Genomic DNA, 13366 nt, shown 5'->3' with positions numbered 1-13366 from the left:
ACCAAAGGGTCGTTTAGTTTTAAAAACCAAGCAAAACGTCCGTCTCAGTTAGGGATTCTGGATGTCGAGGCGTTTATTGGTCAGCGTTGTGAGATGCTTGCGGTGTGTTAATAAAGGTGGTAGTGTATCTGGGTGATTGATGAGATGAGCTGGCAATGAAATGTGAGAAGTCCGAGGTCAGTAATGTGAAATAGATAATAGAACCCACGAGGTGAAAACTAAGGTTAATATCAATAGTGAATATAAGCATTGAAACTATTCTAAACGAACACATAATACACTGCTTCTTTACTCATTAACATTATAACTTTATGAGTTGAGTGTTACTTTTAGGTCTTTCATTTTTGACCTTTTTGATTTGAGTTTTTATTGCTAAACAGCTATTTTTTGTAATTTGCCTGCCAGTACAAAAAGAAAAACATAAAGGGTTTCTATTTTTCTTAAACTATTTATATTTATGTATAGCAAATAATCTAGTTAAACAACAGCCTTAAGTCATTTTTTATGTTTTACTTCTTATAAAACTTTCTGTTTAAAATTGAAAACACAAATTTATATTTCTCCTGTTGTGGGCATTTGTAATTCTAGAACCCTCCAAAAAAGGAACTTGCTAAAGCTATGGCACTAAACAAATTGTTGTAACTTGTAGTTTAATTGTTTAACTATTGACATCCAATAAAATGTGATTAATTGCTGTAGCTATGAGGAACGAACATTGCTAGCATTTGTAAGCTTTCTTTTCTTTCTTTTCCTTTCCTTTGACATAACCTCTCAAAATGGAGGGCTGCTGCCATGAGGTTTGCACTTTCCCCTTTCTCCCGAAAACCCGATAACCGTAATTTCTCCCGCACTTTCACTTTTCCAATGGCGTGACTTACCGCTGGGATATCGCCCGGGAATCTCTACTTCAGGTTGAACAGGCCCTGGAGGTCCAGGCAGAGGGCATGCGTGAGGTCCTGCACGAATTGGATGGCCTCGACGAGGCAGACGTTCATAACAAAATTACGTATTTGTTGGAATCTCTGGACGAAAGGCATTTAAAGGGTGATCTGCGCAATATAGATCTATATATATCAGTATATAGCTGTGTGTGATTGCGAGGGGTCTGTCTGGGGGATTTCGTCAGAGTATCAAGTTACGGGATAATCTCTCCGATTCCTGGGGGGCTCTACCACTTCTAAGTACGGCTCGAAGGCAACTGAACGCGGCTCCCGATTTCGCCGATCGACTTTGCCTGCTGTTGGACTAGAAATATTTCTAACTGTAGAGCGGATGAATTCCGCAAATCGCTGGGGAGGAGAAGATATGGCGAATATTGTTGTTGCTGGGTCAATGAACCGCTCCCCACCCGAAATAAGAGATCCTAAATATCAGAGAGAGAGCGCCAAACAAAACAAAGTTGGAGAGGTGTTCCAGAATTTCTAACATGTTCCCTTTTTAAGCTCCCCTAACAGCGGTTCGATTCGAATGTTGCCATGTTAAGTTGAAAATGTTGCCAACCGTTTTCATTCATTTTGGCGCCAGAAATATCGGGAGAGAAATACGACGCAAAAGGAAACCGATTTTATTCCCGCCAAAAATCACACCACTTACCGCAATATCGGAATTTCGGATCGTAGCACAAACACATAGATATATCTCAGGTTAATTTACTTAAACACAATCAGTTGTAAAATCTTTTTGACAAATAACACGCTCGTTTCACGTAAAAAAAAAATTATATATTCGCTGGCTAATTAATTTTGTGCGCAATTAATTTTCCGTCAATTGGTCAAATTAAGGTTCGAATGGGAATTCGGCTGGCAGTCGATGTACTTTTTTCAATGTAACCCAAAAAAAATAACCACTACCGAAGTGCGAGTAACAGAAGAACACCACGTGTGTGGAAAACACAAAGGGAAAATGCAATGGAAATCGAAGGAAAAGCGAAACTGAATTGTTGTCAGAAAATCGTGCACCGCGCGTTCAATGTTAATATTATTTTTGATTAATTTTTTAGTTGAGTTTAGAAGAAATATATATTATTAATGGGGGCGCGCCGTGCAGTTGTCGTCGTTTAAGCGCGCTGACTATCAAACTAAGCTCGACTTGTGGGTCCAAGTCCCAACTGACCTTCAGATCCGAAAGCTCTGGGTTCTGTGGGGAGTGCATTTATCTACAACCTATCCAGTGCATAAACAACCTTAGAAAGCTTCCATTCAGTTGGGATTCTACATCAGCTTTTATCTTTGGCCCTTTAACTGAAGTAAAGCTTTGGAAATTGGTTAAGCTCCCCAGATGGCGCTAAAGAAAAATGTAGATACAGTGAGCGTCAAAAGTGTTCTAAAACTCCTTTTCTTAGGATGAAACTTATGGGTTAGGAATTAATTTTGAGCTATAATTTTAAAAAATACCGTATGTATAAATATATAAATTAAGTAAATTTTTTACAGAGGTTACTGACCTTATTGTCCTTCCCTTATGATTAGAAGTGGTCATACCAATTTTCATTTTATCTAATATAATCTTTTTAAAAGAATTAAACTATAAAATGCTATGGCCCTTCCTTTATGATAAGACGTACTCACCCCAGTTTCCATATCTTCTTTAAAATATTTGTAAAATAATTGCGGTAAGAATATTTTTAAGGGGAAGAAAATCAAATAGTTAAGAAAGCTTTTTTCGTTAAAAAGATTATTTTTAATAATGATAATTCAAGTACCAACCAGAACTTGAACTTTAAAATGTTACCCAACATATTTACCCTAACCGCAACTGATATCAACATTAACACACATTTTAATTCTTTATTGATTAGAGGGTTACTTTATTTCCTTGCTGCGTGTTTTTACATCACTATTTTGTTTTCTTATAGCTTATTATTACATTAATTCTGGCTTTACACATGTTCGATTATTTAGTGGGGATATGAATATATTATATTAAATGCCAAATGCATTCGCTTGTGTTTTTGATTCTCATTATAAATCTATGACTTATCGTTGTCCCTAGCAGCTAGAAACATGTAGGGTTCCTTATTCTATTTTCATATCTCTTGGTTAATATTTGTAATATTATTCAGTAACATCAAAATGGGTTTTGTCTCTTTTCTATATACATAAAACTAATTTTTTACATTCTTATTTATCTCTTAATATTTAACGGCTATAATTGAAACCATAGTGAAATTAAAGTTAAAATTAAATCTTCCTTCCAATGTTTCATAATGTAATGGGCATAAATTAGGGAAGACAACTTTCACAACACGATTTGATTACAGAAATCTTGGCGCATGCATTTATTACTATAGGTTTTTATTAATTGTTTTCAACATTTACACCAATTCATTTTCCTTTGTTTATTTACATATTTTACGAAGTATTTTTATAATTTATATAGATTAATAAATCATTTAACATTTGTTATGTTTATATCCAAAACGCAATTTCTTTTCTTTTCATTTACATTTTCTGTTTTTTTCTTTTCGGTTAAGATTACCCATTGCATTACATTGATTTATTTTTAAGGTAAAGGAACTATTTACCGCTGGATTTTTGTTGGCCAAAAATTGTTAAATAATCGTCTGTTTTTCCTAAGTTTTTATTTTGCCGAAATTAGAGTGGAAATTAAATGTTCTTTTTCGTTTTCGCTTGATCTATGTATTCTGATTTTTCTACAAATAAATGATTGCTATAATAATTAATTTTGCTTTTGATTTCCACAACCGTAAAAAGTTCCTTTCTGTACATTGGGTATTATTTAATGTGAGATTTTATTTTTGTTTTGAATTTTTTATATTTACACATTGTCTTTATGCCAAGGAGGAGACAAATCATTATTGATTTCTTTAGCTTTAGCTTGTGTTGTTTACAATGTTTAAGCTTTGAAAGACCCACTTTAAAATGCACTACGGTACCCGAAAGCTAAGCTCAAGTGCAGTCTAAAGTTCAGCTTGCTGTACACTGTTCACATTTGTTATATGTCTTTATGATTTAATTTTTTTTGTGAATATGTGTAATGCTAAATACAACACAAGGAGTTAAACGAACATGGCAAGCATTTTGAGTACTTTTCGCATTCCAGTGACTAAGCACATGTATTTTTTCACCCTGTACGCCATCCAAACATTAACTGTGCATTTTGGGTATTTCTTTCAGCAATTATTGAGGTTCCTCTCATTGAAAGGTTTGCCTTTACTACTTGGGCTATTGGGATCTTTTATTAACAGTAAAAGTTCGCTCAGAAATAACGATGAGAATAATGTACCATTCAATTAAACCCAAAGTGGGGTTTATTATTGTCAGTAAATTTGTGTTGACTAAATTATTTCGGAGGTGGAACTAAATAAAAACGGGATTATTTCTATGTAATAATAAGTGCATCGCCTTTTTTTATAACATTTTAAATTGCAAAGAATGTTTGAAGAGCGTAAAAAAATATTGCGTTGTGATGGCAACGTACAGGGTATCCGCTATTTCATTGGTTTCACCATATGTTTTATTTTTCCCCGACTTAAGATTAAGTTATTTCCTGTTTTTATTCATCGACTTCATAGCTACTTGCTGGCTTTACCCTCAATAATTAAATACGCCGCATCTCTGCACTTTCCCTGACCTTATGCGTACAACACTTAAGAGCTACGACCAGATCGATTTATGCAGCTGGCTCATGCAATCAATACGAGTTCGCATGTATATTAATTATGCCCTTCAACAATTCGCAGGGGATGGGGAAAAGGGCCGTTTTTCTTCCATTTCAGCACGGTGGCGAGCACCTTAAGCTACTTTCGGAAATGGATTTCATCATCAATTCGGCATCAGCACGCGCTGCAGCGCGACTGCATCATCGCATCCATCGCCTGCGATTTCTTTTGGCACTTTTGCCGCTTTTCCCGCCGCCGAGTCATCAATAATCGTTGATCCGGCCAACTGGCCACGCCCCTTACACCCTCGCCGCCCCCCACAAGTGTCGCTGACAGCCGCTTAATGCTGCAACTCGCACTCGCAGTCGCACCCGCAGCAACTCCTCCAGCAACAGCAGCAACATCTGCAACATCAGCAGTTGCTGTTGCTGTTGCAGTTGTGCTGCCAATATTCGCATCACCATCATCATCACCATCGCGACTCTGAGTTGGCATCGCCGTAGCCATTTGACAATTATAAAAGCATTTGACGCTGGATGCGGATGTTGCCGCTTTTGAAGCCGTCACATCGATGTTGCTGCTGCGATGTTGCTGCTGCTGTTGCTGTTGCTGTTGCACCTTGCCAGTCGCCGGCTTTGTGTATTGACAGTTGATAATTTGATGGGTTAGCGGCCCGAGGAGCAGCGGCATCAGCAAAAGGGCAGCCGCTCCACCGCCCCCGCAGATCCAGTGCCACGCCCCCGCCAACTGCCTGTTGATGGGCGGCTTTGCTAGCTTCAATGGCCAGAATTGCCAAAAGATTTCCTGCGCAGCTGTCGAGGCTCCCGATGCCGCGTTATCCGCTGGAAATGGAAAGATTAGAAAGGTGAGTTTCGGCTGGGTGTAAAAGGGACAATGCCATTAAATGTGGCCCATGCTTTTCGCCAATGATGCCAATGTGAGAACTAAGGAAAAAATTGATATTTGAGATTTTTTAATAGGGGAAACCCAGTTGCATTCTATTTAAGAAACTAAATTGAATTGGTTAACTGATTTAAAATAAAGAATTTGACTTCCTGTCTTATTTAATATGTGGTTTTTACAACCTTAAAACATTTTTTTAAATTTTTTTGAAATTGAATGATAATTTTTTGCTAATCCTTAATCTTAAATCTTAAATAATCGTATATATATACATTTTGTCTTTGACTGAGTAAAAAGTATTTAGATATAATTTAGTTTCCATCTAACGCTTCTCAATCTATTATAGAAATTTCAACAAATTATGGAACGACGCTGAGGAATTCAGTTCCCCAACAAAAAACAAACTAGATATGCAAGCAGACTGCTTTTCCTATGTGAGTGGGTGTGTCAACAGTGCATTTGCATAAAGTTCAGAGCGGAATGCAAGCAAGGAATCGGAATATGCAATCTCCTCATTCCTTCAACTTAATAACGAGGGTGGGTTGCAAACTTCCGTTTTGAGGGTTTCCCCTGGGCGCTGTGGCCGAAATATTGTTGCATACGTTGACATTTCGCTGGGTTCACATAACCATTTCCCAGCTGGTTTCATCGGTAAGCCAGTGAACTCAATTTTAAATACAATTTTCAGCTCAATGCGTTTACACACTTGTTATTCCTGGTGTTGTCGTTACTCGGTGTTAAGTAAATGTTGTCGCTAGTAAGTGGCAAAAGGAAGAACCGCAAAGGGAACAGGGCGCAGAAAAGAAGGATATAGAAAGGATCCCCCACAATTTCGCCAGAGGCCCCAATCACGGTTCCGTCCCGCACAGTCTGCCGCAATTCCGCGACAATCTTTCATGTCTAAACTTAGTTTATAGCAATTTGATTTCCCCGCCATCTGATTCGATAAGCCTGCTCCTTGCTCCTGGTTGTTAGCAGTCTGGAGGAGTGTTTATGCTGCACAATTTTATTTACATAATTTACACTGTGTGCCCGGGACATCGACAGGATGCAGTGGGCTGAACTGAGTGGGATACAGTCCATCTGGGTTGTTTGCCAAAGACTTTGCCTTTTCCTTAGATGGGATCACTTAAACGTATCGAATGGCTAACTGCAATCTTTTTGATTCGGTAAGTTATTGAACTAAATATCTGTCTATGAGATAAAACTAAACTATAAGTTGGACTGTCTCTAGGAATTCGTAATAATTGAATTTATACATTATATATATTATATATAGATTAGTATTTTTACCAAAAATATAAGTCATCGTAATAGCGAAACCCCTTTTAAATATTTCCAAACTCAATAATGTTAAAGAGGAGTTCTTAAAAGTGGTTCGTTAACATATAATAAACATAGTTATGCTATGAATGTCAGGCATTTTTGAATACATATTATACGTAAATATATAATACAGCACAGAAAATTTCATAAAATGATATCAGCTGAGATATGAAACTTTTTGAAATTTATATGGAGCTCTGTAGGGAAAAGTAGGCTCATCGAAATCATAAAACAGTGTTTATGCACACACGGGTTTGCTCATTTCATGAAATGACTTCATGAAGAAGCAATAGCATAAACATAGTAATAGGTTCACATTTTCACGATACAGTCATCGAATATTTTATAGGTCCCTAATTTAGTGGCAAGTTCTTAATCAATCGTCCCCCTTTTCAAACCCAAAGTACTCACCTGAGTAGTAAGTCAAATAGGACTCGTTGTGATCCTCAAAGCCGCCCCGCTCGCCATTCGTGTGCTCCTCCAGGGGATAATTGTTGATGTCATATGATCTGCCCGAGGCCATTATCCTGGGCCGGTCCTCCTCGATGACACTCTCCATTTCCTCCTTGAAGATGTCAAAGATATTGGCCGTGCACTTGAGCTGACAACGGGAAATGGGACGAAACAGTAGGAGGGCTCTATTAGAACCTTAACTGGTGCGGATTGTATTTGTGCTATATCCTTACCCTCATCTGGCTCTTGAGGAAATGCTGATTGGTGACCATGAAATGTATGGCACTCGTCACCGACTCCAGGGTGCTGTTCTCCCGCCTCTCCGTCTGGTAAGTCTTTATGTGATGCGGCGGCACCTACAAGATACGAATGGGCACGAATAATGTCAAGTGGCATCTCGAATTTGCAGCGAAATCAATTTGTAAATATCCAGCAATCCTTTTCTCGATGAAGTGGCAATATGAAAGCGAAAACTATTCCCACGCCCCCACCAAAGCTGACACTTTTGGCCCGAAAAATAAAGGCGACCATGCCAGAGCGGCCGAGGCAAATTTATAACTTATGAATGATGAATAGATTTACGCTTGAGTGATTAACTAGAGCAGATGATGGTGATGATGATGGCCAGAATGGGGGAATGGGGAGGCCAGGGGCAGGATCCAAAGGACATGGGTGAGCTGTGTCGAGAAGACGAGGCCACTTTGTTTGCGGTGAGTTTAGTTTGAAGTGCCTGGCAGATACGATGGCCTGGCCCGCACCACCCAAGCCACCCAAACCACCCAAAACCACCCACAGCTGACAGCACACATGATGGCTGTGGGCCGTGGGCGGTGGATGGTGAGCGGTGGTTGGGGTGGGTGAGTGGTGCTCCTGTTGAAATGCGCTCGTTAGCTAAAAGATCAAGTGGCACCACACCCACTGTAGGCAACACTCAAGTGCTGTTTGTGTTAGTTTCTTTCTGCTTTATTTTCGTATATTTATAAATATGTTTTTTGTTGAATTGCTTGTTTTGATGGCGATTAAATCAGAAACTTTGCCATTTCACATGTATTTTCTATTTATTCTTAGCCAGGCTTAAAACGGAAAATGTTCAGAAATATGTTTTATTGATTTTAACTAATATAAGATAGAAATAGAAAATTCCAAATTTTTCTTAAATGTTTTTTAATTGAGAAATACCTACTTTTTGAACAAATTACTTGGTGTAAGTGGGAACTTCTGCTTGTATATTTTATTTATTGCTTTGCTTATTAATTTTCATAAATCTCAATGTAAATGATAAATATCCAAGCAAGCCGAACATTCTTTTTATTTTACAACCATAAAAATGCAAGTAACTTTACTAAATTTACTAGATTTAAATTTCACAGTTTTAATCCAATTAAACTTACATTATTAAGCTCTTACTTGAATGACAGATTCATATCTGCCGACTCATGAGGCCGACTTCATTTACTTTAGAGTCAACTACTGACTAAGCGCTACCAACTTACAACTTGATCTCTAACCTAGAAAAACACACTCTCAAAGGGCGCAGGTTTGAAATATGACTTGTAGGGGCCTCCGTGACTTTGACAACGCATTTACTATACTCCAGCTGCCACCAGGTAACCCTCTGTCTGGATTGGGGAAACAATAACAATAACACCAGCCGAAAGTCTGGGAGAAGAAAGGCCATAATGTTCTGGGCCGCCATAAAAACGCCACAGAGAAAAACTAGCTGACAACCTAAACGTTTCTTGAAAAACCGAACGCAAAATGCCAGGACATGTCAGGCGGCCTCGTCCTTGCAGCCCCGCATCACACCTGTGCAATCATGCGGAGAGGAGAGCCGTGACAGCAGCTGGGCGCAAACTGGCAGGAGGCACTGTGCCAGTATGACCTCCTGTTGGAGTCGACAGTCGACTGCTGTGGTTGCGGCCATAAAACATCCAGACCAGCCCACCAGCCCGGCTCAGCCCATCCTGGCCAAAAGCGAAATGGCATAAAAACTGACGGCATATCAAAAAATGTATATAACCGAAGGAGCGAAAGAAAAAGCGGATTCTAGGCAAATATAAATGCCAAAAGATGGGCCTGCAAAATGGAAACGCCGCACTCACAGGTGCCAAAAAGTATGCAACAGACGAGCAATGAAAAATCGCACACTAAACGCAAAAAATTGCAAAACCAATGGCCACGTTTCACCATGTTTCCCCCTTTTTTTTTTTAAACAACTCGATTGATCAAATGCGAGGGGGCAATTAAAGAGTTCACTATTTAATGTACTCCAATTTGAAACTGTTCGAATAAAAGCAAATGTTTTCAAACGATTTGCTGACCAATCTGTGTTTTATTTTAGAAAATCGCCCCATTTAGACTATCAAGACTGTGTTAAAAATGAAACTGAAATTTACCAATAAAAATAAATTGACTTTTAAGTTTTAATAAAAAAGGTAAAGATTACTTTGTACGCCAATCTGCAGCATACTAGTGTGTATAGCAGTATTATTGCTTTTTTTCGGAACTACGTTTAAAATTTTGTATTTTGACCATTTTACACAATATATTTGAACAACTTTATGAACATTATGTTTAAATCTAAAAAGCAATTTACAAGTTAAAGATTTAATTGAGGTAACATTATTAAAAAGCACCCAAATATATTTATAAATGATTTATTTATGAACTAAAAATGAGTAATTTTGATTAAAATCACCCTTGCAATAACGTAAACACTTTCAAACAGATTGATTTTCCAATTAAATGCAAGTTGACAGGGCTTTGAAACCGATATTTAATTAGGGAAAGTACCTGACTACCAATAAACTTGCATTAGCCAACCGCTATTCGACACTCGGAGTGCATTCAAACCCGGAACAAAGTTGCAGCCCCCCTCTTAACCAATGACTAATTGAAAAACTGGCGCCCATCCATGGAAGGCGATCAAAGACCTCCGTTCACCGATTTCCGAATGCCTGCTAATTGAAGGGCGGTGTGGGCGGTATCGCCAGAATGGGCGTGTCCGGGTGCCTATAGCAGGGGTAAACGAAACCAAAACTTACCACAATACCATTAATAGTCCATGTCAAATTAGCAGCCGGTTTCGAGTATTTAATTGAGCAATTGCCGTCGACCAAATCGCCGATGCGATAACGTGCCTGTATCCCGGTAACCACAGTGTGCTCTTCCGGCAGCTCTGCAAAAAGTGGGCCAAAAAGTGGGTCGTTAGCCAAGGAATGGTAATGTAAAATTGGCCCAAAAGGACCAAGTCGGTGGCGGGCTCAAATAGATTTGTTCTAATTAATTTGCCAGCCTCGGCCGCTGGTTGGCCCCTCCCATTAGCCCATTGCAATTCTTAACGCTGTATAAGGTATATATTTTTTTGATTTCTGGATTCTCTTCTTTTTTTTTACTTACCAACCACCTCCATTTCGCCGGACACCATGGCCGTTTGAAAAGTGGGCGCCTCCACGGATATTTCGCATGTAAATTTTCCCGAAATATTCAGCGGCACCGACTGCAGGACTACGTGGCTCTGATTCGAAAGGTTGCGCTGGAGAAAGGAGAAAGCGAACGGAGAGAGTCAGCAAACGGGCGGGGAAATGAAGAACGTAATAAAAATTAGTTGGTACAAAATTGGCTGGACGCGGTGCATAGAAATTGAATATAGCCAGCTGGGATAGAGAAAAATGAGATGGGGAAAGTATAAAAATGTTGTCTTCGTTCTACTGAATAACGACGAAAAGCACAGCAGTTGGCGATGGAAGATTGCCTGATGGAAAGTGACTGCAAATTGAGGGCACAAAGGTGAAGGGTTGATTTTAAAGCTGAAGGGCTCATCTTCATTTGATTAAGGATTTCTTTGACTCAAAGCAACTTCACTTAGAGGTAGCTGCTTTCTTTTTAATCACAAGTGTAATCCTTGTTGCCATCTTTCTCGTGGGCTCTTAAACATCTAATAATACGAGAGTAAAAAGCATCGCTTGACCCATCTGAAGTGCTCTTTCATAGCCACTTGTCTTGTTTTAAGACAAAAATAACATTTGAAAGAAGATGAAAGCAGATATTCCAATGGTAAAGTTTAAATGTAAAGGTTATTTTTAAATTCTGATCAATTCATATTCATTTTTGAAAGAGTGCTCTTAAATTCTTTCATATATATAAAATATATACTGGGAAAAAATTTGAGTGCAAATCAAAAATTAGTTTATATTTTCGTTTGACTAATTTTTGCCTTTATACGCTTTTGCTTTATACGCAAGCCACCGAATACGAGTCCTGAATTAATCCGCAATTTGTGTAGTCTGCCCAACGCATAAGCTCTTCGAATAAAAATGAGTGTTACGTTTTGATTACAACGCTGGCAAAATGTAATCTTCTGAAGGGAAAATGAGGAAACCTCATAAAACAATTCACTTAATAAAAATCAAGTTTAATAAATTGCATTTAATATTGTGCGTAATTTTCAGTAAAAATAAATGTCGCATAAAACCAGTGGAGGAGACAAAATTAAATGAGAGTGGTGGGCGTCAAAAAGGTCATTGGTAGTTCCAGAGGATCAATGGCTGAAGTTCGTGCGAGTGTTTAACCCAATTTGTTGCCACTGATACCTAATTGGCCCTTGTGTATTCCGCCGTAATAATTAAAGGTTGCCATTATACCCTTGCTACGGGGCTTTACTTTAAAAGATTCATTTAATTATTTGATTACAAATTTACTTTAACTTTGGAAACACTAGAAATAAGTTTTCTTTTTGCGTAAGTGCATTTAAAAATATAAATCGATTAAGAATTACAAAACCATTATATTAAGATTATAACAAAAATATTTTTACATGATTTCCATTTTTAAATATAAAAGAATAAATTATATATTTAAAAAAAAAAGATCTCAAAGTGTATTTAGAGCTTCATTTCATACTCGCAGGTGTAATTTTCCCGCAAGGCCTTATGCAATCTGTATATATTGTTTTTTAATGAGCCGCAAGTCAATCGCAAGAGCGACTAATTGGCCACGCCCAACAACTCTTAACGGATCCGGTTCCGTCTCCGGATGGACTGGCATAATTACAACGGGCAGTGGGGCAAATAAGCCGGCAAATGTCGTTATGAAAACGAATTCTGCCGGGTTCGGGGTCCTGGCAATCAGCCATTATGGATATAATTTACACGCGACTGCAGTAACATGTGCGCGTTATGGGGACATGGAAATGGTGCTAAGGGAATTATCCATATCCACATCCATATCCATGTCTGGGCACTGCTGTACTTGTACTTACCTCGACATTGAGACCACTTGTCATGGCAAAGACCTTCATCGCTGGATTCTCCTTGGGCGTGTAGCGATAAAACTCACGCTTGCCCTTATACCATTTCACCGAATATAGAGTATCGTTTTCCATATCGTAATTACACGTGAACAGCGCGTTGCTGCCACGTTTCACCGCCTGTGGTATCATTACCGACACATCCTTGAGTGCCACAATAAAATCTGCAAATAAAATGAGTTCGGGGGTAAGTGAAATATGCGTGAATCCAGGGGGGTTCATAAATATATAGTCCTTTTTTTAAAAAATACAATTAAAGGTTTAATTGGCGTTGCTGCTTAAGACACGGTAGTATAATGAGTGAAATTATTTAGAATTGTTAACCATAAGCACTTCATTTGTAATCTTCCTATGCCAGTGATTTTGTATTATACTTTGCATTGCCTAGCCTGGCAATGACAACTTTATATGGCAAACCAGAAAGGTGAGTGCAAGGGTGACCTTTCCTCCAAACCTGGGCACTCCGATTGGATGACAACCCTTCCTTTGATAAGCGAGTGACCAGCTGACCCGACCACTGCTTTCCGTTCGATGTTTCAAATGACAACACAAAATGTTGCAAACAAAGTAGAATCCCATCCAACCACCGATATCTCGATTTGCTTTCTTTTTTCCTCCTTTTTTTCTCGTCCCTATCATTTGGCTACTCTGGTTAAGGGGTGAGTGAAAAATAGGATTACTGAAAAGAATTATGTGTTTTGTTAAACGTTAGGCACAAAACTCTTTTGAAATTAAAATGCAGTAAACTAAAAGTT

At 38.5% G+C, this 13366-nt stretch overlaps 2 protein-coding genes across 3 annotated transcripts in view; both read right to left on the bottom strand.

The window, feature by feature from the left end:
• Positions 1 to 11: 11 nt before the first annotated feature.
• Positions 12 to 2062, bottom strand: LOC119547320. Its single transcript, XM_037854119.1, has 3 exons — positions 1594 to 2062; positions 879 to 1049; positions 12 to 149 (listed from the first exon to the last, which is right to left on the bottom strand). Exon 2 carries the CDS (start codon positions 1035 to 1037, stop codon positions 903 to 905), a length of 135 nt encoding a protein of 44 aa, XP_037710047.1. The 5' UTR covers positions 1038 to 1049; positions 1594 to 2062; the 3' UTR covers positions 12 to 149; positions 879 to 902.
• Positions 2063 to 2782: 720 nt separating this feature from the next.
• Positions 2783 to 13366, bottom strand: part of LOC119547812 — a 44675-nt gene continuing 34091 nt past the window's right edge. For both annotated transcript variants that reach the window (XM_037854833.1, XM_037854834.1), the window contains exons 3-8: positions 12564 to 12775; positions 10703 to 10838; positions 10348 to 10481; positions 7537 to 7659; positions 7262 to 7451; positions 2783 to 5463 (exon numbers count right to left, since the gene is read on the bottom strand). In XM_037854833.1, the coding sequence (XP_037710761.1) occupies positions 4796 to 5463; positions 7262 to 7451; positions 7537 to 7659; positions 10348 to 10481; positions 10703 to 10838; positions 12564 to 12775 (1463 nt within the window). In that variant the 3' untranslated portion in view covers positions 2783 to 4795. The remainder of the gene's footprint in view (positions 5464 to 7261; positions 7452 to 7536; positions 7660 to 10347; positions 10482 to 10702; positions 10839 to 12563; positions 12776 to 13366) is intronic.

The sequence above is a fragment of the Drosophila subpulchrella genome, chromosome 2L (genome assembly GCF_014743375.2).
Source record: "Drosophila subpulchrella strain 33 F10 #4 breed RU33 chromosome 2L, RU_Dsub_v1.1 Primary Assembly, whole genome shotgun sequence".
NCBI classification, from domain to species: domain Eukaryota; kingdom Metazoa; phylum Arthropoda; class Insecta; order Diptera; family Drosophilidae; genus Drosophila; species Drosophila subpulchrella.
The sequence above is the reverse complement of the archived record's forward strand: the minus strand, read 5'-3'. Positions and strand labels throughout refer to the sequence as shown.